Source organism: Anopheles gambiae, chromosome 2 (genome assembly GCF_943734735.2).
Source record: "Anopheles gambiae chromosome 2, idAnoGambNW_F1_1, whole genome shotgun sequence".
In the NCBI taxonomy this organism is placed as follows: Eukaryota; Metazoa; Arthropoda; class Insecta; order Diptera; family Culicidae; genus Anopheles; species Anopheles gambiae.
The window spans coordinates 724,083-751,582 of NC_064601.1; the positions used below are offsets into that span (position 1 = coordinate 724,083).

General features: G+C 46.5%; 3 protein-coding genes and 2 long non-coding RNA genes across 11 annotated transcripts in view; 3 read left to right on the plus strand and 2 right to left on the minus strand.

The window, feature by feature from the left end:
• Nucleotides 1–256: 256 nt before the first annotated feature.
• On the plus strand, nt 257–15,408 carry LOC1281991 (calcitonin gene-related peptide type 1 receptor). Of its 6 annotated transcripts, none has more exons than XM_061650484.1 (10): nt 390–1,150; nt 4,584–4,766; nt 6,363–6,495; nt 6,705–6,795; nt 7,839–7,930; nt 9,701–9,827; nt 12,327–12,428; nt 13,560–13,678; nt 14,349–14,529; nt 14,627–15,408. In XM_061650484.1, the coding sequence occupies exons 1-10, from the start codon at nt 1,099–1,101 to the stop codon at nt 14,891–14,893; spliced, it is 1,347 nt and encodes a 448-aa protein (XP_061506468.1). In that variant the 5' UTR covers nt 390–1,098; the 3' UTR covers nt 14,894–15,408. The 6 variants fall into 6 exon arrangements, with proteins under 6 accessions (XP_061506469.1, XP_061506464.1, XP_061506468.1 ...); XM_061650482.1 differs by having other exon boundaries at nt 408–1,150; nt 12,261–12,428; XM_061650480.1 differs by lacking the exon at nt 13,560–13,678 and having other exon boundaries at nt 263–1,150; nt 12,261–12,428.
• Nucleotides 15,409–18,644: 3,236 nt separating this feature from the next.
• LOC133395064 (uncharacterized) lies at nt 18,645–19,439 on the plus strand. The gene is made up of 2 exons (XR_009767171.1): nt 18,645–19,027; nt 19,112–19,439. It is a non-coding gene; the product is annotated as an uncharacterized LOC133395064 (long non-coding RNA).
• Nucleotides 19,440–19,794: 355 nt separating this feature from the next.
• On the plus strand, nt 19,795–20,941 carry LOC133395065 (uncharacterized). The gene is made up of 3 exons (XR_009767172.1): nt 19,795–19,867; nt 19,944–20,734; nt 20,809–20,941. It is a non-coding gene; the product is annotated as an uncharacterized LOC133395065 (long non-coding RNA).
• An 871-nt stretch (nt 20,942–21,812) lies between these two features.
• LOC1281990 (sarcoplasmic calcium-binding protein) lies at nt 21,813–25,998 on the minus strand. Of its 2 annotated transcripts, XM_061663382.1 has the most exons (6): nt 25,528–25,998; nt 24,110–24,292; nt 23,030–23,056; nt 22,787–22,954; nt 22,563–22,703; nt 21,813–22,477 (listed from the first exon to the last, which is right to left on the minus strand). In XM_061663382.1, exons 1-6 carry the CDS (start codon nt 25,657–25,659, stop codon nt 22,247–22,249), a joined length of 882 nt encoding a protein of 293 aa, XP_061519366.1. In that variant the 5' UTR covers nt 25,660–25,998; the 3' UTR covers nt 21,813–22,246. The 2 variants fall into 2 exon arrangements, with proteins under 2 accessions (XP_061519366.1, XP_321981.4); XM_321981.4 differs by lacking the exon at nt 23,030–23,056 and having other exon boundaries at nt 25,528–25,995.
• A 953-nt stretch (nt 25,999–26,951) lies between these two features.
• Nucleotides 26,952–27,500, minus strand: part of LOC5667646 (nuclear pore complex protein Nup88) — a 51,103-nt gene continuing 50,554 nt past the window's right edge. Inside the window, exons 7-8 of the mRNA XM_061663381.1 lie at nt 27,245–27,493; nt 26,952–27,163 (exon numbers count right to left, since the gene is read on the minus strand). Of these exons, the coding sequence (XP_061519365.1) occupies nt 27,097–27,163; nt 27,245–27,493 (316 nt within the window). The 3' untranslated portion in view covers nt 26,952–27,096. The remainder of the gene's footprint in view (nt 27,164–27,244; nt 27,494–27,500) is intronic.

Genomic DNA, 27,500 nt, shown 5'->3' on the forward strand with positions numbered 1-27,500 from the left:
CTACACTCAATCGCTGTTGCTGTTGAAATGATAACGGACGGTGATGTCACGATGTTATTGGGTCCAAAATCCATAGAATTTGGGTTAAATATTAAAATTACAAGATGAGATGCAAGAAGCGATGATGGATAACTCTCTAGTGAACAAAGATTCTATAATATTCTACAATAGAGACGGTCAGGGACAAATCGGTTCAATAACGACGTTTGAACACGCTGGTGAAATAAATGGCGGGAAAATAATGGTGCGTAAAGCGAGAGAGCGAGTACTCAATCGGAATGAGTAAAAACAATGAAAAATGCTCTTTTCATTCTCATCCGTGCTCACCGGCGTCGTTTAGTAGGCGCTTCTCCACCATCTCGCGTTCTCTCGCGCTCTTAACTTAGAACAGCCAGTACCAGGCACCTCCATGGTCGGTACTGCAGGCAACATCCCAGAGTGCTTCACTCCGGTCCGGTCGCTATGGTAGCGCCCGTCCGGTCGTCGTCGACAGCGTTGAGCAGCGTTTCATCCTGTCAGTTGCTTGGGACTGCTGGATGTAAGCGGATCTCAGGGGCCGGAGAACCATCAAACCAGCCACTCACCCACCGTCGTCGATGATAGTGTGTTTGGGTTAAATTTTGAATCCGTTTTGTCATCTGTTGGTGGGGCCACAATTGTTGATAACGAAGTGCAATGGTACATTAAGCTAAGCGAAGGGAAGTGATAGTGAGGAGGAAAGCGGCGGATGGTAGTTGTCTTGCGAAGAAGCGGGCAACGGACGCTCCAAGAGACGTCGTGGAATGGCAGCGGCCACTGGTGATTAACTGGTGTGAAATTACGTGTACAGTTACGATCGAGCATGTTGTAGGTGTATCGTGGCAATAACGAATCTCGAGACGCAACTCGAGCATCGTCCCAGCCACTGGGCCGGCGGCAGGTGAGCCAGACTGACTGGCTGTTGAATAAATAATTCGGCAAAGCTTTTACTGTGAAGCCAAGTGAAGGAAAGTGGATAATTGAATGTGCAAGCATTAATCTGCAGCGTGCTGCTCATCGGGGTAATTGAAATTGCGGCAAGTGTTTCCGAGATTTCACGGGCGCGCGAGCTTGGCCAAGATGACGATCCGGGAGGACGCGGCGGAGCTGGTGCGCGTTGATCTTGCGAAAGGTAAATATTTGAATTTACAATGACCGGGGCGACACTGGAAATATGTATCACTGCAAAGGTGTTATTTGACTTTTGACGAAGCTGCCAAACATCAAACATACCTTAATGAGTTCGGATGAAGAACGCTTTTGATGGCAGTTCGCTTACGCTATTTATTTGGTTTGGGGCCCGCAGAACCCCAAAGTGATCCGAGCAAACGCTGCTTAGTGAAATACAGGCAATGCGGGCCATGCTGTGGATTCGATGTGTTGTTGTTGGTTTGCGCGTTGCTAGTAGGACAAGGAAACGGGGCTACTAGATTGGGGCGCGCGAGAGGGGCGCGATAATGTTGACAATGTTGCCAAAAGCGCACGAGCGCACGAGCCGTGTCCACCATTCACCGGTTTCGTATTTCTAATGGCATTTTCTTCACAATAAATTGAACCGCGCTGATGGAATGTCCATCAATTTCCGGAAAGATAAACAACACGAAACCAACACGATCTGCGTTCCGCGTTTTGGCCGCGTAATTGTGGCTGTGCTGTGTTTGGTTCAAAGAACGCGCTATCGACGAATCTATTCGTCTGTCATGAATAGGACAGAAGCAATCCAAAGGGAAAGAACGAGCAAGAGAGCACAAGAGGACTATAATTTCGGTAAAATAACCCGGCACCTTTTCCGGCCAGCTTGCAGGACTAAATTCAAGAGATTATAAGCATTATCGCGCGCCTGTTAATCCCCCTTCGTCCTTTGTAAGCGGAAAAGAAATTAATCTCGCTTTAATTGCATTTGTGTTCAAGTGTCGCGCCTCTTGTTGCACGTTCTAGGTAAAGGATGCCCGAGCGCTTGATTATAATGGTGCAATGAGTCGCGCACAATGAGCATATTACATCCTCCGTTGATTTTCCCCCGCTTTTGACTTCCCCCACCGGCTTTACACCGGATTGAAAAAGCTTTCTGGAAAAGGTTCCCCGCACACACACTGTACAGGTGAGAAATGTTAAAGTTGAAGGTGAGCAGCAGCGATGTAATGAAGGTTGATTTAGAGAGCAACGGGGCAACAGCAACAGGCATCAACCGGCCCCGCAGGCGACGGTATCGAATTGCAATTTCCGACAAGACGGAAGGATGCCGATGGACTGGGGCGGCTGTAGTATTTGCGCTGGTCCTTGGGGCGGCGTACCAGTTGCTAAATAGCAGATCCAAGGGCCAAAGAGTGCCACTGTTTTGATGAACAACCACCACCACCAGCACCAGCACCGGCTTTCGGTTGATATCTACCGGAGTGTGGTGTACAAATCAAACTCCCTAGCTTTAAGGTAATTAAACAAGGAGAAAAGGATAATGAATTTGTTGTCGCTAATGAGAATTCTATTCCACCATGCTATGCTGTGCGCCGGTACTACAGGCAAAAATAAATAACTAATGGATCGTGAACGATAATAACATTTGGTACGCATTGATGGGAAAAGGGAGACAGATGGAGAGAGAGAAGGGGGAAAGTGTGTGTACGGGGAAAAGGAAGATTATCCCAAGGGCTAATTAGGATTATATTAATAAAAGGGGCAAAATGTCAGTGGGTTGACGGTTAACGAGTATCCAACTATCATCATCAAACTATTTGGAGTGGGTTTTTAGTGATGCGACAAGTACGTACCATGCACGGATATCAGGACGAATCGATCAGTTCCTCGGTGGTAATTTTAAATATTAACAAGAACAGTGTTGCAATAAATAGTTGCCGCTAGAGAAAGAGAGAGAGTAAACTGGTTCCAATTAAGGCAAATCCTCTTAACCAGAGTTGTGAGGCGAGTAGTGCAGAATATGTTCATTCATATATCACCCATACCTTAATCTTCTTAAAGAGAACGACCTGGCACGCTTCTTCTTGTTGCGCGTATCGCTGGTAACACAGGTTCACGCAGCCCTTTTTCTCGAACGATAGAAGTTTATGATGATGATGATGATGGCGTACGGCGAAAAGGAATCACGGCCCACTGAAGCCCAAGAATTCAAGGAATGTGTACAATTTTTGGTGTGAAATATGGCACCGCGCACTGTGTGCGATTGAGGTGTGTGTGCACGGGGAAAAAGCGTTACAAAGTAAAGAAGCAGCATAGTCGTGTGTGGGGAGATGGAAAAAAGGCGATCGGAATGTGATTTCCCAGCAAAACAGCTCCCTGGTGGTTTCTATGCGAGAGAGAGAGAGAGAGAGAAAGAGAGGAAAACACAGCTTGCTAAGATCTGGAGCAGCGCTTAGAAGGTTGATAAGCCATTAGTAGCGAACGACCGAAAGACTCGCATCAGAGTGTCTGTTCTTTTTTCTTTTATTACGCCACATATGAATCATTGAACGGGAGTTCAATTCGCTTGAAATTAGCGCTTTTTGCATCGTACGCTTGTTCCACGGCTTTCGGTCGTGTCGTGGCCAGAGGCAAAAGGCACATGCCGAAGGAAATACACATTGGCAAAAATGGCAGAAGCGAGTAGCTGCTCTGATCAGGGATTATACATCTTCATCCGCTGTGACGGTGTAATTCGTTTACGAACAGATAAGGCACCATTTCAAGCGTGGTAATTCCCTTTCAGAATATGGATGTTAATAGATGGCGAGTGAGTGAGTGAGCTTACTTACGATCAGCAGTTCAATCCTTGGGTCCTTTCATGCCTCTTCTTTCTCCATCCATTGGCAAATGTCGCATCAACGGATGATTTCAATGTAAAAAGTGTTTATTTGACCTCTGGAGTGCTTAAAATGAGCGAAAGTGAGGGAATTATTGGAAAAATTGCATTACCCAATTAGTGCGCGCATTCGGTGAAGCGTATTAAAAAAGAAGGGTAAAGTAGTAATTGATAGCGTGAACCAATTTTCCAATGTGCATTTCACATTCTGTTTTCTCTGATTTTAATACTCACTCGGGCGAGAATGTATTTACACTGTGCTGATAGGAGAGATAGGGAAAAGACAAAGTGATAGAGCGCACAGGACAGCAACAACAGGTGCATTTGATTACCGAATAGATCGGAAACAGAGTTTTTGTTTGTTACACTTTGTTGTAAAGTTACGTATTGTGTTGTAAATGAGAAGTAAAGGATTTCAAATAGCACTCGTATCGTAACTGTAACACTATTGCAATCAATCAACTTGCATAATATGTTACGATTGCGAGCTTTTCCAGATAAATCAACAGCAAATTCGTTTTTCCATCCCTTCCCTCCCCCCCCCCCCCCTCCTCGAAAGAGCAGTTTGAATTCCAACAGTCGAAGGTCGAAATTGGGAAAATAGCATCAAATTCGATCCTGGTCATCAATGGCCATATCAAATTAAGGCAGAATTGATCCAATTTCGCACATTACACGCGTCGTGTGTGTATGAGTGAGTGAGTGTGTGAATGTGTGTGTGTGTGTGGACGTACGTACGTGCTAAGCAGCTTCTTCACTACTGTTGTTACAGCGAACGGGAGCGCCTACTTTGGTCAGACGGGCATGATCGACGCTGGAGGCAGAGTAGGCGACGGACAGGATGGACAGATACAGTTCGATAGGCTCGAGTTCGAAAGTCCGGAGGATTTGATGCGCCATCTCTACTACACCTGCATGCGGTCAAACACGAGCGAGCCACCGTGGACCACCGATGGTAAGTTTGATTGTGGCGCCGATGATGGCTGGCGGAAGCTTAACTAAATCATGGTCGTCCTACCTATGGTAAGGTGCGACCTCGGAGGACGAATCTTTTCAGTTGGTGACTCGAAATTTACTGCAGAGTAGGAATTATTTAGAAAAAAAAAGAAGTAAGAGCGAGTAACTGCTAATCTCGATGGGAGTTTTCCTTGCCTGTGAACTTGAAACTTTCGGACGAGTTTTCTTCCCAGGCTCCGTGTATACCCGACGCCCGGACGCCAAAGGCACGGCCTGCTGCGGAAGGTGTCGGTCTGCGGGCACTAAAGTTAAACGTGTGGGAAAGGAAAGACTGGTCGGACTTGCACCATCGGAAGCTAATCGCGTTTGACAGTGGCGTGTTTTAAACGGAACAAGGTGGTGTAGCTGAAATTGAGTTACAGCTCAAGTTAAGTTGGGGTGAAAAGTCGAGCGTAAAAGTCAAAGGCTCAACGTGCTCGGCACCGGAGCCCGACCGATTGGCGCTGAACTGACTGCAGAAGAGGACGACCTCAGGCGAAGATTGTGGGGAATCGAAATTGATTCCCGTTTCCAGGTGTTGCTGTGCTGTGGCCATCCATTCCGGGCGCTTCTCGGATCTTGCTTCGGAAGGGAAGTTGAACGATGAATCTTTCAAATTGGTGGTCCGTGGTCCGTGGTTAGCAAACTGTGAGTCATTCGCTTTTAACTTTGTTGGAAGGGAAGTAGTAAAACTTCCTTCGAATGACATCTCGGGCCGCGGGTGTGTTTGTTAGGCGGATAAATAAGAAAATGAATAGCTCCTGTTAAGTTTGACTGTAAATTGGAATGTATAGTGTTTTGCTTGAAATCAATCATAATTGTAAGAAATAGAGCTCCACTGTTCAGGCGGCTTTTTCCACCTGCTCAACGATGGCTTTGTGCAAATGGAGAAGCACTACACCGAATGAACGAATTCGCCCGCACGATGAGTCGAGCATTACAATGTAAGCCCCATTGGTTTGGTTCGAGATGGCTGGGATTTGGACGGGAAAGAGTAATGTTTATGAGCTGCAGACCGGAGCATTAACACGGACGATTTAATTCGTGAATGGCTTCGTATGGTTTGTTTTTGCCAGGAGCTTTTCAGCTTCCATCCGCAGTAACGAGCGCCATTAATATTAATCTGCGTCGGTGGAATAAATGATTCCCACAATGTGTCGGTGTTTGGTGTGAATTCAACCGGAATGTGTAAACTCGATTGAACTGAACCCGGCAACTCCAAAGACGAGGGTAATCCGTTGTTCCCCAAAATTCATTGACAAATTCGGAGGGAATGAATGTCTATGCGATGAAGTAAACTCCAGCGCTATTTATATTGTGATACGTGATAAGAATGTAAAGCCCAAGCTCAAGAACTCAGAGCTTCAGTGACACATCTGTAGTAACATTGTAAAGCAAACATGCCAAATGCATTAGATAGTGCTCGAATCCAGGCATTAGTGCCATTTTGAAGCCGTCTTTGCCGTGGTCCATTAGACGTATGGTGCGGAAACAGTGAACCTGCAAGTGGGATGGCCCTTTAGTGTAGGTTTGTTTTGACATTCCGTTTTTACAGGTAGTACGGTGTTTTGCCCGCGCCGGTTCGACGGATGGTCCTGCTGGGAACCGACGCTGGCTGGGACGGTCGCGGAAAACTGGTGCCCAAAGTTTGTGCTAGGCTTTGATCCACGGCGGCTCGCCTATCGCACGTAAGTAGCACGAGATCTGGCTCCGAAACCTCTTCCAGCTTCCCGTCGAGTTTCCCCACTCCCTTGAGCAGTGATGGAGCTTTGCTCGAGGGAAATTAGCTTATGTATTTACCCCTCCCAATTGCTGCTTGCCGGTATGGGGCATGGAATGGAATGGAATGTGTTACATGTTTTTCTTCTTCTATTTTACACATACACGGCGCACACAGATGTCATGAGAATGGGTCCTGGTTCGTACATCCACACTCCGGACGGGAATGGTCCAACTACACCAACTGTATCGACACGGAAGATATGCAGGTACGGTACCGGGGCAGTGGGTCACAGGGGGTTGTTACTTCATTAGTTTGCGTATTATTTTCAAATTTCACCCATAACCCCCCTCAGTCCCGTCTGAGAAAGGTGTTTGTACATGAAACGATAATTAAATTACAATCATTCTTGTGTGTCCCTCATCAAACGTCATCAGCCCTTGTTGATGCCGTCCTAGCCACAGGAAGTGTTCGCGCGATATGGCGATAAAGTAAATTTGACAACATGAGTAATGATGTACAGAGTCTCGATCCGGACACACACACACTCTGGCCAGACGACACCCCCACCAATGTGAGACGTTGTGTGGTTTGGCCATTAGTTTTATCTCACTTGCTTCTTCAACGGGCGATAAATTGATTGTTGTTTAGGCTACCGGGGAAGGAACATAAGACGGCGATACAGCAAGCTGTCGATTAGTCGATCGAGACGACGGGCATACATCGACTCCTTTGGTTGACTGGCTTTGGTGAGCTTTGTCGTTCGTAGCAACGTAGTGGGACGCAGGGGGGGGGGGATTGTGTTGTCATTTTTGGGTGTTGTGAGACTAGTCGCCGCCTGCTCTGGTAAGCAATCAACACGTCCCGGCGACGACATCATCCACACCATTTGCTCGCGCCCGCTGATGTGATGCGGTTAATAAGAATGTGCAAAAAAAGAAAAAAAAAAAAGAACCATCATAACATTTATGCCCGATTACGTCGACGTTTGAATGTTGATGCGCTTGATTTGAGCTTTTCGCAATGTGTTTTTCATCTCATTTCTTTCAAACAAATCCAAACACGACGGGACTGTGGGGACTGTTGGGGCTTGGGTAGAACATCTTTTCTTGTGTGTGTGTGTTGAGATGCTTTGGCATATAATTTTGTCATATTGTTGAACTTCATCCCTAACACGCGCGCGACCCCCCCCCCCCCCATTTCCCAGGGACAAGTACCGCGGGCGTATATCGTACAGCGAGCGCATGTGGCGGCATGTTTACCCTCATTTAACTTTACGAATTAATGTTTTGAATTCAATTTTCCTTCCAGCTTCGTCGGTTGGTAAACGACATCTACATCGGTGGATACACGGTTTCGTTCTTAACGCTAATTATATCACTGTGTATTTTCCACAGCTTTCGGTAAGTTTGCCACCAGCTTCTCCAGCACGCTGCATATAAAATTCGCTTTAAAGATACAATTTCTAACAACTCCCAGTACAGGGACACAGAACCACATGTCCAGCAAAGCATAGCGTGTCTAGTGATGTAGTTAATGCTCCTCTCCTCCCTATCTATGTCACCGGCTGACGAGAGTATGTGATCATCATTTGTCCGAAATATCTTGTCCTCCTTTCATCCCCCGCGTGCGCATCCCCGCACAGAGCTATTCTGGCACAAGGCAGAGTCGCTGTTTTTTGACTGATGGATAGATACGGCCAAAATGCCACACACAAAATGTGAATTGCTTCAATCGTGGTCGTTTGAAGATGATTGATGATAACTAGTTTTTCTATTTGAGTTGACTTACGGTGAGTGAAGCGAATCCGACAGCCATAAGGGAAAGCTTCCGCATTTTATATGTTTTTCTTTCTTCAGTCCCACTTTATGGCGCCAGATTTTATTTTCAGGGCTCAATGGTGGAAATGGTCGAAATTCGCCGACCTACAATAAGATGGAAAGCTTCAAAAGTCGATGCGAAAACCGCCATTCCAGTCAGTCAGTCAGTCAGTCAAGTCAGTTAGCTGACCATCGGTTGAATAATTGATCGCCGTTGAAATGCTATCTATCCCGCTCCCCAAACGCTCAACGACGAATGGAACACGTGCAAAAGTATTTTTCTCCGCATTTCAACAACGAAAACATGGAAAAACATGGAAAAACGGATGCTAAATCCTTCTTCGGTTACATCACTTCTGGAAAAGCGGATGTACCACGACCATGATGATACTGGATTTTCGCGGAATGTGGTGGTTTGAAGTGGACGTTTTTTTTGTTTGCCTTCTATGTTTCCGCCAGTGGAACTGAATCTCTCGGCCACCCCCACCCCTCCCCCTCTTATTAAACCGCCTTTAATGCGCTGAGTGTGAATGAGCGTTCAAAAAGTTTGTATTTTTGCACGATAAATCTCTAACCGGACGGAAATTTGAGCGCTGCTGTTGTTGGCTATTAACGGGGCAGTGGTACACTACAGGTACTTTTTGCTGTTGAGTTTGGTTTGGGCACTGGGTGGTTTTAAGTGCTCCCAGTGGAATACCCAGTGGAATACCGTTGCCGCAGAACGAGGGATGCGAATCAGGAGAAAGTGTCAGGTTCTTGTGGACTCTTAATCAATCTTTATTCTGAAGTGTTGCTCTGGTCAGTTGCGTGGAGTGGTGAACTGTTTCCACTGGCTTGTTCGTTAACGCGTTGGCGACGCCATGTCAGTGAGGGAGTGGAGAAGAGGGGGAGGGGGGGGGGGAGAGAGTGTAATTTGTTGTTTTTGAGCCATTCTGGGGAGCAGCGTGATGGCCACTTGAGAAAATTAAGCATCGCAACAGTGATCGTGCCGTCCGTGCCGCCAGTGCCAGTGTCAGACACGGTTAAATTTCGTACCACAGCAACACAAGGGCACCGAGGAAGAGAGTGGTGGCGAGGAGGTCAAGAAGGTGGCAAGCATTATGTGCCCTTCACATCGTTAAACATTCATCTCGAAGAAGCTGGTTCTGCTGGGAAAGCAAAGGGAAGGCAAATTGAAAAACTTTAGTCGACAAATGGACGACAGACTGGCCGAGAAAATCCAAACCATCGGTCACTGCTCTGCTTCTCGGTGTATATTTTTATCGAACATTTCGTGTAATGTTTAGCTTAACGTAGTTTTCAACTGTTTCTCTTTTACTCTCTCTCTCTCTCTCTCTCTCCCTTTCTTGGCAGCACGCTGAAATGCACCCGCATACGGATACACATCCATTTGTTCACCTCCTTGGCGCTAAGCTGCCTGTTCTGGATCGTCTGGTACAAGTTTGTCGTGGAGGATCCGGATGTCCTAAATGCAAATACGGTAAGCCCTTGGCAGATGGAAGATGGAAGGTAATGGGTTGTACCGAAAAAGGGTCTTCCAATTTGCGTGATTTGTACGGGGGTCGTCGGTCCTCGGTCCGCTGGGGATATTAACGTTCGATCCTTCGAGCTAGAGAGTAATGTATGGTGGTGTGTTGTTCGCTCGTAGTCGTTTCGGTCGTTACTAGTTGGTTTGTTCAGGTTGTAAGCTAATTCATGAACAATGCAGACGCAGAAGAAACCTCACAGAAACCCTCTCATCGAAGAAAAGGTGTGCAAAAGGTGTTCCCGGTGCTGCTGGTATGGAAATTCCTGGTGCAATCGTTCGTACCAATGTACGTTCTGCGTGAGCAACAGGCGTGTAAAACACACAAAAGCGACAAGAGATGCCAACAATTTAGAGGTGGGGTGGTGAATTCCATTGTACACCTCGGAACATAATGTTGTTCCCCGACACCGACTTGGCAAGTGCAGATCGTGAGGCCAAGCAAGAAGTCCCACGGCAGAACGGGAGAAGGAAAGAAGCATTATCATAAGCCAAAAGAGCAACAAAGCGAGTGGCACAGGAGGGAACTTTCATGGTGACAACAAACCTGTGCGGAATACATGATGCAAAGATGTGCGCCTTGGACAAGGGAAAACTAAAGATCGCAATAGAGAAACGGTGCTCGTAATCAGAACTAGAAAACAGAAGGTAAGCCATGCTACGGACGGACGAACGTTCTACGGCAGCGTTCGGGGCTGCTTATTTATTTAAAACTTGTATTATGTTTTTTTCGCCTCTAGCTGCTTCGTTCGAGGTGCTCTTGCGAGGCAAAAGCCTGAAGTTGGTTGGCCCGCTAGACCGGAAAAGCGTTTTAATAACATAAAGTTGGGGTGCGAAAAAATGCGCCCTTTATGCCACACGCCGCCGTGTTCTAGGAAGGGAAATAAATTCATTTAGTCAAGGCTCGTTTTGTAGCAGCAGCATCACCGGTGATGGCGTTATTTTGCCTCTATCGCGTAATTTCCTTGTTGCAAGAAAATATATGGCAAAATGGGCTAGGACAGGACGCGGCGACATAGGCGGGCTTGTGGCCCACTGAACTGTTGTGGCACCTGATCGAAGCCGAACGCACATTTCGCTGGCGTTTGATTGTAGGCTTCACCGAATGATGTGTCCGAATGATGGTAATTAACGATTGCAGGCAGCCTTTGAACTGAGCGCCGTTGATTGGAGTATGCCTGAAATCGATGCAACTGTGAACCATACCATATGATGCGGTTTGGTGATGTATCGGCAGCGGGTCCACGGTAATTAGGTTAATTTTCGTTTGACTCTTTCGGCGTGAGAGATCAAACGATTGAATGGGAACGCGTCAAACACGATACATTGATTGGAAGCCCCGCAAAAAGTAATGTAAATCATAACAGAACGAGCATTTAGCATGGAAATTCAATGACGCGTCAGATACATTCGTTTAATGCGGATTATGTCCGTAGGCAGCAATCAGCACGGCACGCTGCACGATTCAGTGGGCAAAACCGGAAACGTTGAAGAGCTTAAATTGGTTAGTTGTGGTACACACTCGGCAGATGATATTTGGTCACTTTTTTATGCTACCCTTGGGTTTATACATGCTCCCTCCACTTGGTCTACTTATTTCCCCTGCTAAAGATGGCAACGTTTTGGCACGTTTTAGTGCTTCTTTGGTGGAAAAGCTTACAGAGTAGCGGAGAATAAAAACAACAACGAACGCTGACCTTGCTGGGCGCAGAAGGATGAACCATATTTCACACCTTATACTCTCTGTGCAACAGATGCGCAGTTTTAGTGTTTGTCCAAGTGGTGGCCGTACTGCTTTGATACGGCACATATCGTGTGAGTTTGTGTGAAGCCCGGCATGAGGTTTCCGGACAGAATGGCAGAATAAACCCCAACAAGGATGTAGGCAGCAAAGCGGATGGACATTTGTTGGTTAATTGAGAGAGAAAATAACATAAAGCACATTTTTGGTGCAGTATCAAGGGTAAATCCTTCGCACCACCGGGAGGAAGATGCATGTTTTATGGTGTTTTTGTACAGAGACGAACGTGAGCGTGGGTTGGAAGTGCTTCTGCTGCTGCTGCTGGCTGTGATTAGTTTCGGCATAGTTTGCGTCATTGTGCTCGAAACCCACATGTAGTGCGGGTTAGAAACTTTGGAGGTCATTGTGGCACACTTTTACCGCACTTTCAAGTGTGGTGAAGATAATTGTTAAAGTTAGAGCAAAGCCAAAAGATGGACAAACTGACCGTACAACGCATTGGCTCGGTTGTGGGTTAATTTCCCCATGGATAGATAGATTGGGGAGAGTTGGGGGTTTAACTCTACTCGTATTTCCAGGCACTTACTCCTGCCGATCTCTCTCTCTCTCTCCCTCTGTTTCTTGCCTTTTCCGATCCATCACCTCAGCCATTAACCTCAATTTGCGTTACTGTTCCGGGAAATTCGTGTGCTTACAAACAATCTTCTTTGCAGGGCTGGTGCGTCGGGCTGCACATTCTGCTACACTACCTGATGCTGGTTAATTATTTCTGGATGTTCTGCGAAGGACTACACCTGCATCTTGTGCTAGTTATAGTAAGTATACGCGCACACCCAGGAGATATACCCCGGGGTCGCCTTGAGTGTCATCGGTATTGTGCGCCTCCCGGTTGCTCGAGATTATCGAAGAACATTGGATCGGTTTGTGTTGTCTGGGCAACCGTGTCCTGACACTGGCACACTGACTGAGCACACTGGCCGAGCACACTGCAGTTGGAAGTTGGAACCAAGCTATGTGTGTAAGACAGATAAGTAGGCATGGAAGGGCGCTTGAAAACGGGTACAAAGTTAATTTCACTCCCTTCGCCTGGCTTGGTTGTGGTGGTTGGTGGTCTGGTCAACTTTTGCCAACGATTAAGCCGTACGTCAATTGACTCGTGTGTCCTTTTTGCGAATTAGTTATGTGTGTGGGTGTGTTTTATGATGGCTGGTGATAACTTTATACAGTGTGTGACTTCATTCAAAACTTCCCGCCGCAAATTCAGTGCGCCATACTCTAACGTGAACTATCGCATCGACCTGTCGTTCGGTCGTTCCGGTGTACGGGGGGTGATCGAAGAATGAGGTCATTTCCTCATTGGAGCACATTTTCTCTTCGATTAGGATGTCGCACGATGAGGACACGACAGCGACGACGAAGTTGTTTGCTGAAACCGGTCACCGGCACCAGGCCGGATGATGGCCATCAGAACAACACCGGTTCTGCACAGTCCCCGGAGGACTTTCGAAACCACCAAACCAACCAACCAACAGACACACACACACACACTCGGTCATACGACACTACTATCTTTGCAGCCTGTTGCTTTCGCTGAAACGGAGTATCGTCTTCCCGACAGCTGTCCTTGCCATTGCCACCCAGCGCGCTCCGTCCTCCGTGTTCTTCGTGTGTCCTCAGCAAAAAGCTGACTTTGGTCAGGCCGGGGAGTGAACATATCGTGCCGGGTGCTGTCCTGGGGTGGTATGTGGTTTTGGTTGCCTGAGATTGATTCATGCCGCCCGAGCGCCAGAGCGACCATTTCCCAGGGTTGGTGCCGTTTGCTTCCCTTTTCTGTTCGATTTAATTCCATTCGTTTGATTTTTCCGCTTTTCCACCGACTACATCACATACGTACGGACGCGTTTCTCTCCGTTTTTTTCCGTGTGTTGTTGACTGCCGGCAAAAAGGTCTTCATCAAGGATATTGTCGCAATGCGTTGGTTCGTCACGATCGGCTGGATATTGCCGATGGTGCTGGTGAGCCTGTACGCCCTCGTCCGCAACACGCAGCCACTCGATACGGAGCAGTAAGTATTTTACGACACACAGTGATACATTTTCAGAGCGTTGGCTCGTACTCTTTTTTACGAGATTGTTTGCGATACTTCGGAATTAGATATATTGACGTGGCAGGTTTATATGAGAAGACCCAACAGATAGAGGAGTGTGAGATAAGAGGGAAGTTGTTTGGGTTAAGGTTTTATCATTGGCCCCGGAATGGAGCGAGGTAAAGTTTTCGTCTGCACGCTTTTATGGGCACCAAAACTGGAAGGGGGCGCCCCCAGTTACCCTCCTGTATGATGGATTATGAGCAGCAGTAGCATCCTAATTGATTGGGTGTTGATGGTCGAAGCAGGAAATAAATGTGGCTTTATGAGATTGTTAAGAGGAAAATAGGATCGTTGCACCGTGTTCACTGTAAACCAAAAAAAGCAAAAGATGTAAGGTCCGGTTCGGTACGTGACAGGGAAACGGAAACATCGTTAGGTAGGAGCGACGCAAACTGAGCAAAATAAGAGCGGATGATTGGTTTTTGCGGTGATTTTCGGAGCTTGTTTTAGTCATACCGTACTTGATAGAAGCAGTTAAGATACTTCCGCTGATTAGGCTTGTCGATAGGGACAGGTTTAGGCACCGCCAACGATTTCTATTGCCAATCTTTCGTCCAATCTGATGATGACCTTTACACCTTTCCAGCTGCTGGATGAACGAAAGCCATGCCATGTGGCTGCTGACGATTCCGGTGTGCTTTTCGCTAGTGGCCTCACTGGTGTTTCTTATCAACGTCGTCCGGGTGTTGCTGACGAAGCTAAGCTCCACCTCGCCCCATCCAGCACCGCTCGGACTGCGGAAAGCGACGCGTGCCACCTTGATTCTCGTGCGTATTCTCTTCCGACTGCGGAGACTGCTCAATTATTGCCAATTTCCTAACACCGGGGTCGGCGTCGTCTCCTTTTTCCCGCTGCCCTTTACAGATTCCCCTGTTTGGTCTGCAGCACATCCTGCTGCCGTTTCGGCCGGAGAAGGGCTGCTCGCTGGAACGGTACTATCAGATCGGGGCCGCCCTGCTGATCAGCCTGCAAGGTTTGTGCGTTTCGTGCCTGTTCTGCTTCGCAAACCACGACGTCATCTTTGCGGTACAGTGCTACCTGAGCCGATTTTTCCCCGACCTCGTGACGCACCCGTTTCTCGAGAGCAACGGTGGGCAGCCGGCCACGCAAAGCCGCGACGTGGTCGTATGACTACTGAACGCGCGTCGCTCCACACCGACGAGTATAAGCCCGCGCGAAGCGACTCCCCGCGAGCTGGCCCAGTGTGCCGTCTGAGCCGTGTGTCTGTTGCTGTTGTGTCGTGTTGTTGTCGGTGGAAAAGGAAAACCCCAGCGCCAGAGGATCCGTTGGCTGCGGTCAACGAAATCGCCGTAGGTGTCCTTCGCGATGGCGAGATTTTGGGGGTTCAAGTCACATGATGTATGTGCTGCTATGAATCCGTTTGGTGTTCGTATTTCGGTGTTTCTGTGGTAAATAATGTGACTGCGTGTACAAAATGTAATGTTCCTGAAGCACAAACAAAAATGTGTAGCGAGCAGGTGGTGGCACGGGATCCGCTACCTTTCGGGTGACTAAAAATATGTTTAACAATACTAGCTGCAAGCGGAGCGTTGGCCGCATTCAGGACTGCATCCTGTAGCGCACATCCGGCGCCCGAATTGGGTGAACGAAGAGAGAAATAAAGAATATTTTTACAGCTTGAGTAACAGCGGCAAAAGGCGTTTTCGTTGCCGTTGACGGTGTTCAAATGCAAACCGTGAGAACTTTCCAGGAATCGCTTATCGGTGCAGTGGGGAACGTCGGGGAACGGGTCGCACGGGCCACGGAGAAAGGTAAATCGATTTCGTTCAATTTTCAAACAGCAGGTACAAGCAAAAATAAAATATTACCTATCGACATACGTACCATTCCCGGCCGTGACTTCAGGTATGGGTTTGCTGCATTGGGATGGCAAATGGAAATATGGAGACACGAGTATGTGGCTCGAGACGATCGGTTGTAGGATTAAATTTTCATAAGAAACGTTTCGTACGGGCCATGCAAAGCAAAGCGGCAACACTGGAGTTGATTGCATTGCGTACGGGGCAGTTACGGTGTTATGTGGTGCCTTGTTGTTGACTTTTTAATGATTAACTTGTCTTTTCTTTATTCAGTACACAACATTTCGAACCAAACTTACGAGTGATAAGAGGTGGGGGATTGAATTGATATGAAGAACCTTGACATCAGTCCGTAATCAGGTCGACATGCCTGGATGCTGGGTGGATGGAAGTGCAAGCAGTTGACGTGTAGAGGGCGCTGTTCCGTATAACAAACTGTACGCCACAACTGTTATACCAAACAGTCGAACAGGGAGTGACGTAAGTACAGTTGAACAGATTGCTACAAGGTGCGTGTGATTTACGTTGATATTCTATTGCTGTGGTGATTTCCACCTTCAATCTTTAGTTTAGTTGTAAGTGTATCAAACAGGAGATCATTAAAATAGCATTATCCATACAGTTGAAGAGAAAATCATTTCAATTACATCTACCGCCACACCAAACTAAACCCCTGATGATGATGATGATGATGATAGAATGGTTTGCAGAGGCTTCTTTGATTGGATTCAAGCGCCTGTTTCAAACTGATCAAACTGACCACCAGTTTAGAATGGAGCGTACCAGAGGACACTTGGCTGTGGCCGTAGCGATTGTGGCAATACTGTTGATTGAATCCTCCAGACCGTCGTTGCTGCTCTCGAACCTGCACTTTACAGCACGCTGGATGAGAGACCAACGACACCGCTGGAACGTTCTGGCACGGTGGTATCCGTGGTTGTACGCGGCCGATAAGCAACTGCCAGCAGCGAGTGGTGCCAACATCTGTGCCAACAACGAAACATTTGCCCTGTTCGATAGGCCGTGTGGCAAATCTTGCGGCACGTATGGCCAGATTTGCCCATATGTGCGACACAGCGGATGTGTTTGCACGCGGGGGCATGTGAGGAACGAGAGCGGCCACTGCATACACTACACGGATTGTACGAAAACGCTAGATGACGTGGAGTTTTTGCATTAACGCGGGGGGAATTGCACTGTAGGGAATAATGCTTTGAATAGTTATGTTTTAATGTGTTGCCGATACTAAAGCAGTGATGCGTTCAACTATCAGCATCACTCAGTAGGTATGCTTAGAAGGGTGGTTTGTTAGGTATCGTTCACCTCTGTTCATCTGCTCCAGTTGAAGAAGTTTGTATAAGTGACTAAGCTGGAGAAGCTGGTACTTGCACATGTGTTTTAAGGCACCCGGCCATTTCCCCTAATATTTGCGGTTCGTCGACGCCCAAGGGCATGTGAATGAAATCTGTTGCGTTTCAGTCTTGCCAAAATCGTATATAACGGCCCCAAAACATGCCAACCATATTCAGTTCAGTCGAAAGGCTTCCAAGAAAACAATCACCATGAAACTGACTTACATTTTCTACATCTTCCTGGGCATTATGCTTATCCTGGTAAGACATTTCGGTGCATTTCCGTTTGCAGGTGGAGTGTGTTCCTAACATCTTTGTTTTCTCTCTCACACCTTTCAGAGCGTTGTTGACGCACAGCGCCCTGGCAGTACCCGCTCGCCAGCTAGCCGCACTCCCAGGACGCGCAAGCCGACCCGTGTGTGGCCGAAGCGCATCCGCCGCACGAGACCGACCAAAGCCGTCCGCCCGAGCGCTGCCCCAGTCACCTCGAAACCGGCCCTCGGTTAAAATGCTGCCCAAATCGACACTACAATAGCTCTTCTCTTTTGAGAACATGGAGATATGTATTCTACCAATTGCAATGGAATCAAGACGATTGAATAAAATGGATTAAATACCAACCCTTCTCGAGAGTTCCTATCATTTGCTGACAAAAAGTACTACATATCGGGCACTTACTCGCAGTAGATATACCGCTCGAGGATCACATATTCAAGCTATTGCACAAGATCTATTGTAGGAGAGCATCAAACGTTCACTATAATTCAAATTATGCTTTGTTAAACCCAGATGTAAGATGTTCGATCGTCCCAGCCTTTGTGGAAGACACACTTGAACCGTTATGGAGTAGTTAGAGCGTAGATCTATTATAAGCGATTATAACGCCTCATCCATTTTACGTTCATTCATTCCGAATACGTGGAAGACATAGTTATATGACAAAAAGGGATTCCAAACTAAACATGTATATCTCCACGGTGGACCAAAGGGTTATGGAGCCGTCAATTCAAAATGTAGCTATGCGGACTTCAGAACTGAATGTCTTTGTTTTTTCCATCATTTATATGCCTTTCTGCTACCCTATGAATCTGTGTGCAATTTTGGCTATCCGTAAACTTCCACGAATTCCACTCGAAGCTGGTTTCTGGGACGATTGTGACAACACATCTGAAGTTGTATTATCTGTATCTGTCTCATTATCTACACAAACTGGTTCTGGTTCTGGTATCTCGTTGTTACTGAACGATATGTGATACGATATACGATACGACAGTTTGATCGTTCTAGATACAATGACGAAAAGTGAATCATGTTTAGTTCAGTATTGCAGTATGCTTATATTCTTCTTCTTTGGTACAACAACCGTTTTTGGTTAAGGCCTGCCTGTACCACTAGTAGGGCTAGGCATTCTTTGCCTTTTTTATTACCATCACAGGATAGTTAGTTCTACGTATGAGGGCACGGTCTATTAGGGGAATGGGTTCTCATGGCGGGCATGTTGTTAAAGTCGTACGAGTTGACGACTGTACCACAAGACCGGCCCTAGTATGCTTATATTTATAATAGATAATCTGCGGATATAATATAATGGTTTTGTACCTGTAAGGCATTGCCATAAGGAAGAATGCCAACAATGAAAATTAATTCCTTTAGGATTTAATAATCTGACAGCTAGTTGTTCTGGATCTTCAGCTAATCGATCAATCAATCGAGATGTAAGATTTCACATTTGATTACAATGCAGTGCAGATAGTTAGTGTTTCATCTTTTTACCCTACGGAAGTTGGGTCCAAATCTTTTCCAAAAATCGTTTGAAGGCTCCCAGTAGCTTGATCAAACATCCCACATATTTTATTCATTTACTTTGCTTTGTTTGGTGTAGATACGCGTGCTGGTCATTGTATTGTGCAAAAAAGGGTGAATAAACTCACCGCTCTGTTTGTTCAACTGTTTGCAAAACCTTGGCGCTTGGACTATATAAAAACACTATGACCGGCGTGAGTTCGTTCATTGCCTGGACGGATCAAAATAAACCTGTAAATATGAAGAACTTGGTAGTGCTTGTGCTCTTGGTTGTGATGCTTCTAGCTGTGGTAAGCGCTTCTAACTCACTCATGAATTCTGTGCGGGAAAGCGGAATATTCATACTAATGTGAAACGTTTCCAATGGTTTTCAGAATATGGCTGAAGCCCAATTTGGGTTCGGAGCACAATCCACCAAACAACAACCTGCTACAGCTACTACGAGGAAAACTTCACCAACAACACCGACAAAGCCTACTACACCGACGAAGCCTACTACGCCAACAAAGCCTACACTGCCCACCCGTCCGACAACGACCTCTACTACGAAGCGCGCAACGCCTACTGTCGTCCCAACGAAACCATCACCGACGCCATCACGCAAGCCCTAATTACTTCCCTTCTTCAGAGTTCTTTGAGCTTATCGCACAGAAAGAGACCGTGAAATTGGTGTTTCAATAGAATAAAATCCGCCCCAATATATTTCTTTGACTCCGTTTGTTTTGACTCATTATAACGCGTGGTTGCGATTCGTTAATCATTGAGCATATAGCATAGTATCGGCTTAATGTACGGATTTTATCACTAAATCCTTTAAAGCATTTGTTTGAAGGTCACTTCTCAAGCTTGTGCAAACTTTTTATTTATTTTGTACGCAAACTGAGTTTGCTGACATTGACCGAACATTGAAGCAGGCTTGTAGCATTGCATGGCGATGTACCCGCGCACTGAAATCGCAAAAAAGCTTGCAAAAACCCATCGATACGTTTGTTCAACTGTTTAGCAAAGGTAGGTGTATGGACTATATAACTCCCTTACCGGGACGAGATCGTTCATTGCGGATCAAACGAACGGGCAAAATGAAGAACTTGGTAGTTTTTGTGTTTTTGGCTACGGTGCTTCTAGCTTTGGTAAGAACAATTTAACTTTCCAATTTATGTGTGTGGATGATTGATATTAAGGGTCATTCTTTCGGACTATTTTTAGAACATGGCTGAAGCGCAATCTGCAAAGCCTATTTCAACGAAGAATACACCGACGAAGCCTACACCGACGAAGCCTTCAACACAGACGAAGCCGACACCGACAAAGCCTTCAACAGCGACTAAGCCTACACCATCCACGAAACCAACACTACCGACAAAACCTACACCATCGAAGCCTACTTCGGCAAAACCAGTAGCAGCCAACGTTGCAGTGGCGAAATCTGTGTCGGGTGAACCTGTACCGGCGAAGACTACAAAGCGCCAATCGCTCAAAGCTACCAAGACAAAACCAACTCCAACGCGTAAAACCACTAAACGCACTAGCCGGCCGAGCACATCGCCAGCAGCGTAAATCGAAATTGATCTAAGCTTGGATTGCAAAATGTACCCTCCTCCATCTTGATGCTTCTAGAGCCGTTTGATTCCAGTTGTTCAATTAAAGTAAACGTTTTGCAGAACTCCCAACATCCGATTTGTCTGTGGCTATCACACTGTACAGTAAGTGAAGGCCACACGTTATGTTTCAATAAACAAAAAGTCTGTAATTTCACCAATCGCTGGCTGTTTGCTTTGTCTCACTGTGACGTAAATCGTCTCAGATCGTGTGTGACCGGTGCGTCATCGTTGTAGAAAGGTATTTATTCAAATGTTTTCGAGATTAAAGTTTGGTACTATATAAAGTCTGGCGCCGAGATTATCAGAGTATCCGAGAGGACGGAAACAATCAAAAGCCCCTTAACAATGAAGAACTTGGCATTACTTGTGTTGATCGTGATGGCGCTTCTAGCACTGGTAAGGAGAATATCTAGCTGTGGCGCACACCTTGGTAAGGATTGTACGACTTGAAACGCTTGCAACTCTTACAGAACTTTGCTGAAGGTAGACCTTCATCATCGTCGGAGGAATCATCAGAAGAAGTTATAGCCACTACCAGAACCACAAGATCGACCACTACACGTAGGGCTACCACACGTCCAACTACGACGACCCGTCGGACTACCTCCCGTCCAACTACTACAACACGACGAACCAGCACTCCCCGTTCGTCCAGTACTGCCAGTTCGTCCAGTACTGCCAGTTCGCCCAGTACTGCCAGTTCGGCCAGCACTGCTCAATGATTCGAAGCACACAGTGCCGACAAAAACGCACGCAAATATGGAAAAAGGTGTGGCGAGAATTACTGTTTTTGAGGTAATGGAAGAGAACTTTAATACTCTACATACCTCAGTAAACTGTTTGATTTTCAATAAAATTCTTCGCATACCAGAAACACACAATGTGCTTCATATTCGTTCTTCAGTATTCGACCTAGTTGCAAAACTCGGAATCTTCGATCCATCATTACGGCAGGGATAGTGATGGCGTTGGACACTCGGACGGTAAGATGCAGCTCTTTTCGTGGCGCACCAAACCTTCGTGGCAGAAGCAACGCCACGGACAGGTCACTCTCATGGGACAGATGGGCATCGGGTTGTCGCACGTTTTCTCACACACAACACCACAGCATACGTACGTTTCGTTGCCGACACAGGGTGAGACTGCAACGAGAGAAAGTACGAAATGATTAGTACTGCTAAGGCTACTACGATGGTACGTGGCAACGACGACACGTTACAGATCTGTTTGTCGTGTATTTTGCATTTATCGGTCAGCGCCACTACCAGGTGAGTGTGTTGCAGTACTTCACCGAGCAGACACGGCAAGGCACTGAATCCAACCGTCGCTAGAATAATAGCAAGAGCGGTGAATCTTTCCAAAGTCATCGTTGAACGGTCACTCGTGCTGCGCAGGACATTGTGAAACGCTTTTATAATACTTTTATCCACGGAATGGGCGATTATTTCTCCATTATTTTACACTTCCGTTGGCGTTCTCGTTGTATTCAAAATACGCTTTATTGCTCTATCACAAATGATGCTTACATTCTCTGCTGAAAGGTGTTCACAACATTTTTGCACGATAGCTAATCTGAACGGCTGACGATGATGGTTTTGGAAAGTCACCGCCACCGGAGCGGGATGCTTGATTGTATTGTATTGCCACTCTCGCTGGAGCCTTGGAGCAGTGACACGACTGTTTGAGTAAATGTGTTTGTGTTTGCAAAAGACGATTAAAAGATGAGCTGTCAGCCTTCGCGGGACAGAGAGGACAGGAAAAATCGACCAAATTCATCAGCTTAACAGCTATCATGTACACTTACGCGCTAAAAGAAACCTTCTACACACTAGCGGATTACGTTATAAGTTCGATCAGGCGCACAGTAGGCCCTGGAAAAACGGGAAGTACACGGAACACGCTCCGTGCTCAGTGATCGACCAGCGGGCCCCAGAACATCCGGGACACGTGCGTTTCCTTCTCGCTGACGAAAAAGTCTTTACCCAGCTTAACGAACTCGTCCAGCGTGATTTGGCCGTCGCCGTTTTTGTCGATCACCGCAAACGAAACGGCTGCATTCTCTTCCGTCAGCCCCAGACAGCGGAAGAATAGTTTGAACTCGTTCAGCGAGATCGATCCCGAGCGATCCTTATCGACGGCCTGACATGGAACGGAAAGAAAGGAAAGAGCAAGGTTAAAGCGTTTGTGAATGGACGTCGTTTCCGCAATCCCGCATTCAGCTTACCTTGTACAGGTAGGGCAAAAAGCGATGCACCTTCTTCTTGAGATCCTTATCATTCACCACATGGTGCATCTCGGTTAGATACTGTTCCACCGTGACTAGATTGTAGGGCGTAATTTCACCCCATTGTTGCTCCCAGGTGGTCTACAAAACAAAACGAATCGACGGATTATAATAATGGTCGTCATCACCACAACACGGAAAAGGTGTTACACTTGTATACGCACTCTCATAATGTCGCGGAACTCGTTCTTTGCCTTCGCATCGAGATGGCCCAGGGAGGCAAACTTTTCCGTCAGCAGCATAAAATCGTCGTACGAGATGACACCGTCCTTGTTGACGTCCAGCACACCGTGCAGGGTGCGCATCTTGCGTCGCCAGAACTCGGTGTTGCCCTGAAAGAGATCAAGAGAGATCGGGCTTAGGAAAATTGAAGATTTAAGAGTCAAAGGTGATGTGTTAGTATATACCATGCTCCTTACGGGATAGTGAAAGACCTGCACAAATTATGGAATAGAAAGTGGTTAGTAAACTCATCGCTTTTCGATCGATGGAGTGGAGTGATCATATTGAAAACGATCTCCTTCATTGGCGGTGGTATTCTTCACATGGAGACAACTCTCATTTTGCAAAAAAGATATTCATGAGTCCATAAACGTCCATCATGTCGGCCAAAATCCGTCTCCAGCAGACGGTCAACGATCGGCAAAGCGATTTTGGGTTGGCAAGTGAACGATCGTGCTGTCGCGCGTTGGAGCACGTCGCGCGTGTATTAGTGTACCGTGTGGAACGGGAGAAAAGAACGGGAATAATAATAATAAAAAGAAGTTCCCACTTCCTTCAATGCCTTTCCATGGTGCTGCTGCCGCGGCCGCGTTGCTGTATATTGGCAACATCTGTACACACAAACCGCACTTTCGTGGAGCGGTTGATTGTCGTACAAAAACAAAAAACGCACTCCCCTATTCTCCGCGGTTGCGATCAACCTTTTCTGGTGTGTGTGTGTGTATTTGTGCGACACAGAAAGCGTTTATTTCTAGTTAAAAGTGCTTGATAACGCATCCAAACCACGCCACAAAATCCGGCAATCATATTGTCTCATGAGCGCGCTCTGCTGGCTGTGATTTTGGCTTCCTCCACCCACAGAGAACATTATTTCAAACCAGTTTGACTGGGAGGCTGAGGGAGCACACCACTTTGCTTGTGCGACACCACCTTGAAGTTACATTCAAATTTCGTTCGAAGCCTCAGAACCGAAAATGTTAAGTAACGGGCATCCACCACAAAAAAAAAAACTGGGTCTTTGTTACATGCCTCAAAACATGACCTTGTAGCAGCCTCCGAATCGCGTTCTGTGTGTTTTTTGTTTTTTTTTTGCTTCTTCTTTTTCGATAGATCGCTCTACAGGAGGTACAGAGAGGGGCGCTGTTTTGAGTTCGGCATCGACCCCGAGGGGGTGATCTTAACATCCCGTTTACATTTGAAGAGCACAGACCTTGAGGATTAGCCGTGCCACCTAACACGATCGGTGCGCTGCACCATCTACGTACCCGTTCCTTGCGCTGACGCTGGCGCGGAGTATTATCACGCTCATCATCCGAGTCCGAGTCCGAGTCACTGTTGTAGGCCCGTTCTGGGGCGGCCGTTTTCTTCGAATACTTGCGGACCGACGTTGAGACGAAGGACGGCTTACTGTTCTTCAGGTAGTTTCGGTTGTTTTCACCGGTTGTCGGCTGAAAGGTACAAAATGGGAGAATTAATAACCTGTCGAACAAGGTCGAACAGTAGAGAGTGGGACAGAAAAGGGAAGTTGGAGGTAATTGAAATTCAATTCTTCAACTGATCCTAGTGTGACCGGCAATAATGGATGTTTCTGTGTGTAGCAATCATAATTAAAACCGCTACCTATTACTGAAAACAGAGGCGACGTCGACGACGACGACGTGAGGGATAGCATAACAGGGCTGGAAGGTGTTGTGGCTGGCAGTCAGCATGATGCTAACACAAATAAATCATTATCAGCCATTGTCAACATCGTGCACTGCGCGCCGTGTCGCCGCCGGGAGCATTATAATGCGCATAAAGTAGGACAGCCCAACAGAAACCACCAACCGAGGGCTCAAAATTAGAGCACTCGGTGTTGGGTGTCGGGCTGGATAAGAATCACACGTGCTTATCACACTCACTTCGGGCCAAAGATTTCGATGCTTGATTAAAAGGGAAACCTATCCCTCTCCGGCCATCTCATCATGTGACGCTTGATACTCCTCAGACGGGGCTTTCTACTTCATTATCGAATCATATCGAAACGGGCGACACCACAAAGGGAGAGCCAACAAACATGGGAGTCTTATGCTTATGCATCGCATGGAAGGGGTACATGGACTCTACTTTTTCGTTGGCAGACCGGGTGTAATAAATAATGCTACTTGTTAGCGGCTGAGCAACATAACCCACACACACACCACATATGTGTGCTCCAGCCGAAAATGCTGTATGACATAATAGTGCATAAAGGAGGTCTTCGGCCAACGGAGGATTGGGGGGGGTTTGTGAGGCTTGTGTGGTGATGTTTTCCATTTTTTTTATTCGACCCTGGGGCCCTTTTGTCCTCCACTGTTCCGGCAGTGCAATGGTGCGTTGAAAGTGCGCTTTAACCAAACCAACACGGGAATTGGAGTTGAGCTGAAGAAGTCTTCTGTGCGCATGTCGGCACATTTATTGAATGTTTTTGTGGGGTGAGTAGTTTATGCTTGCTTTGTTTTTGCTGGAGCAAGTGGGAAAATTAGGTTACAATTATCAATTGCGTTCTAATTCTGCCACTTTCATTCTTTCTTATATGCTTTCGTCGGTTATTCTCATATGATCTTTTGGAGGCTCGACTGATGCAGCCCATTTTCTTTATCTAACAGTTCCCTTTTTTGCGTCTTTTGGAATTGGAAAGCACATTTTCAAAGACGATACGTACCTTCACCGCTGCTGCTGATGATGATGTTGCCGAAATGTCGGTAATGGCCAGGGTGGAAGACAGTGCCCGAACTTGCCGCTCGATCACTGCCAACGCCGGACGACCGTGGCTTCGCAACAGTGCAAAAGACATTTTTTATTCACTTCTTTCCTCTCTTGCTTCACACGAAATCAACCACTGAACCGAACACACCACGGGTGCTTGCTCCTCGACCTTTCACTGTACAACACGTTTTCCAGCTATCACCACAAATGTGCCGAAATTATCTTCAGTCGGTTTCGCTTGCAATGTAATGGCGGTGTTTTTGGTAAACTTTTGCACCGAACAACAGAGCAGAAGTGGGTTCGCTTAATTCACTTGATAGACTTGTTCGCCACGCCGATCGCTAGCAGCCAGCAACTGGAAATGACGACGAATTTGAATTTTTTCCGTATCTCCGCACACCGTTCGACCTACTGCTGCTGCTGCCCTCGGTCTCTGTCACTCGTACGGTCGAAGCAGGCTGGGTGGTTGTGAGGCAACCCCTAAACTGGCTCGCTGCGTGGCAGGCATCTCGCTCTGATGCATGGATGTTTTGGTATTTTTGGTCCACCGTCCACCGTACGAACGCGGGCCTGTTTTTTGGCCACCGTACCCGCACAACCAACACACGCACACACGTGCATACGTTCAACCCGGCTTCTTGGTAGCGGTGTGTGTGTGTGTTTCATCGAGATGATGGGTTTGTGCTCGCACGCACGCACCTCTTTCCGTTTCGAAGCGTTTTGGTTCTGGAAAGGGCGAATGCGCGTGTAAAAGGGAGAACAAGGAGAAACCATCTCACCACTACAAGGATGAAGCAGAATGGACGGATTAACAAAAACATGGTTCAAAATCGTGCATTAAGCCTCGATTACAGTTCGACAAAAGAAAATGGCACTGAAAATAAACCTGGAAAGAGAGATCAAAATTATGCTTTGCTACATTTACCGCGGAAAAGACAATCAATCAAGACAATCTTACCAATCAAGACATGCTGTTTATATAATTCCTTTATATTTTCTTTTCTGAAAACTTAAGTTAAATTTAATTATTTTAAACGCACATGCCATCAGCGGAAAAATGCGCCATTCCCAACGGTCGGGGTTGAAAAGTTTCAACAAATATTGAAATGTTTCAACCGACAAGGTGAAAAGTTTGAAAATGTTTCCTCAGCGGAAAGCTTCCGCATTTGTGGTGAATTAATGTGACGTCATCAAGCTCGCTGAATGGTGAAAAGCGTTTCTTTTCCCGTTAGTGTATTTGAATTTGAAATGGGGTTGGAGTTGATAATATGACAAGGGTTTCCTTGACCGAACAACTAACTAACGTACTACTGGTTTAACTACAAGTAAGTCCATTCCAAACGGTATAGCAGACCAACTAAAGGGGTTAAAATCCACGAGTAATGTGGTGAAAAGTTCGGTTGCGAAACATTAATCGCGCTTTATTCGTACGGAAATGAATAATTCATAGATAAAACAGGAAAAGCATTAAACGTTAAGTAAAAGCAAAAAGCATTAAGAAAAGTAAAACAAATGTACAATCAGCTCAGGTGAGATTAAGAATGTTGTTCATCTTTTTGACGTCCTTCACGTTCGAATCGATCTGTGTGTACCTGTCGAAGGCGAAGCAGAAACGGTTAATAAAATCAAACTAAGCTTAGCTTCTCTCCTCTCTTAATCCCCTTTGTACATACATTTCTCCAATGATTTGCTTGATGATGTCCTCCTGCTTGACGGGCAGTGTGAACGTTTTCTCCTTGGCAGTTTTCTTCTTCATTTCCAGCTCCATCTGCTGCGTGGTAATCTTCTGTTTGGCTTGGTCAACGTTTTTCTGCAACATCTTTACCGATTGGTGGATCTTTTCGATCCTTTCGGTAAACTGCTTCTCGGAGAACGATCCCTTTGGTAGTCGCAACGTTGCAAGACGCACCACCTCTTGAGCTCTGCGAG

What these genes read in the sequence shown, in the direction of transcription:
- LOC1281991 (XM_061650480.1), top strand. Translation starts at nt 1,099, where the DNA reads ATGACGATCCGGGAGGACGCGGCGGAGCTGGTGCGCGTTGATCTTGCG. An exon ending in CGGCGGCTCGCCTATCGCAC is followed by an intron (nt 6,496 to 6,704) that starts GTAAGTAGCACG and finishes CGGCGCACACAG; the next exon opens with ATGTCATGAGAATGGGTCCT. An exon ending in TGCATCTTGTGCTAGTTATA is followed by an intron (nt 12,429 to 14,348) that starts GTAAGTATACGC and finishes ACACCTTTCCAG; the next exon opens with CTGCTGGATGAACGAAAGCC.
- LOC1281990 (XM_061663382.1), bottom strand. Translation starts at nt 25,659, where the DNA reads ATGTCTTTTGCACTGTTGCGAAGCCACGGTCGTCCGGCGTTGGCAGTG. An exon ending in ACTATCCCGTAAGGAGCATG is followed by an intron (nt 22,955 to 23,029) that starts GTATATACTAAC and finishes GATCTCTTTCAG; the next exon opens with GGCAACACCGAGTTCTGGCG. An exon ending in AGTTCCGCGACATTATGAGA is followed by an intron (nt 22,704 to 22,786) that starts GTGCGTATACAA and finishes TTTGTTTTGTAG; the next exon opens with ACCACCTGGGAGCAACAATG.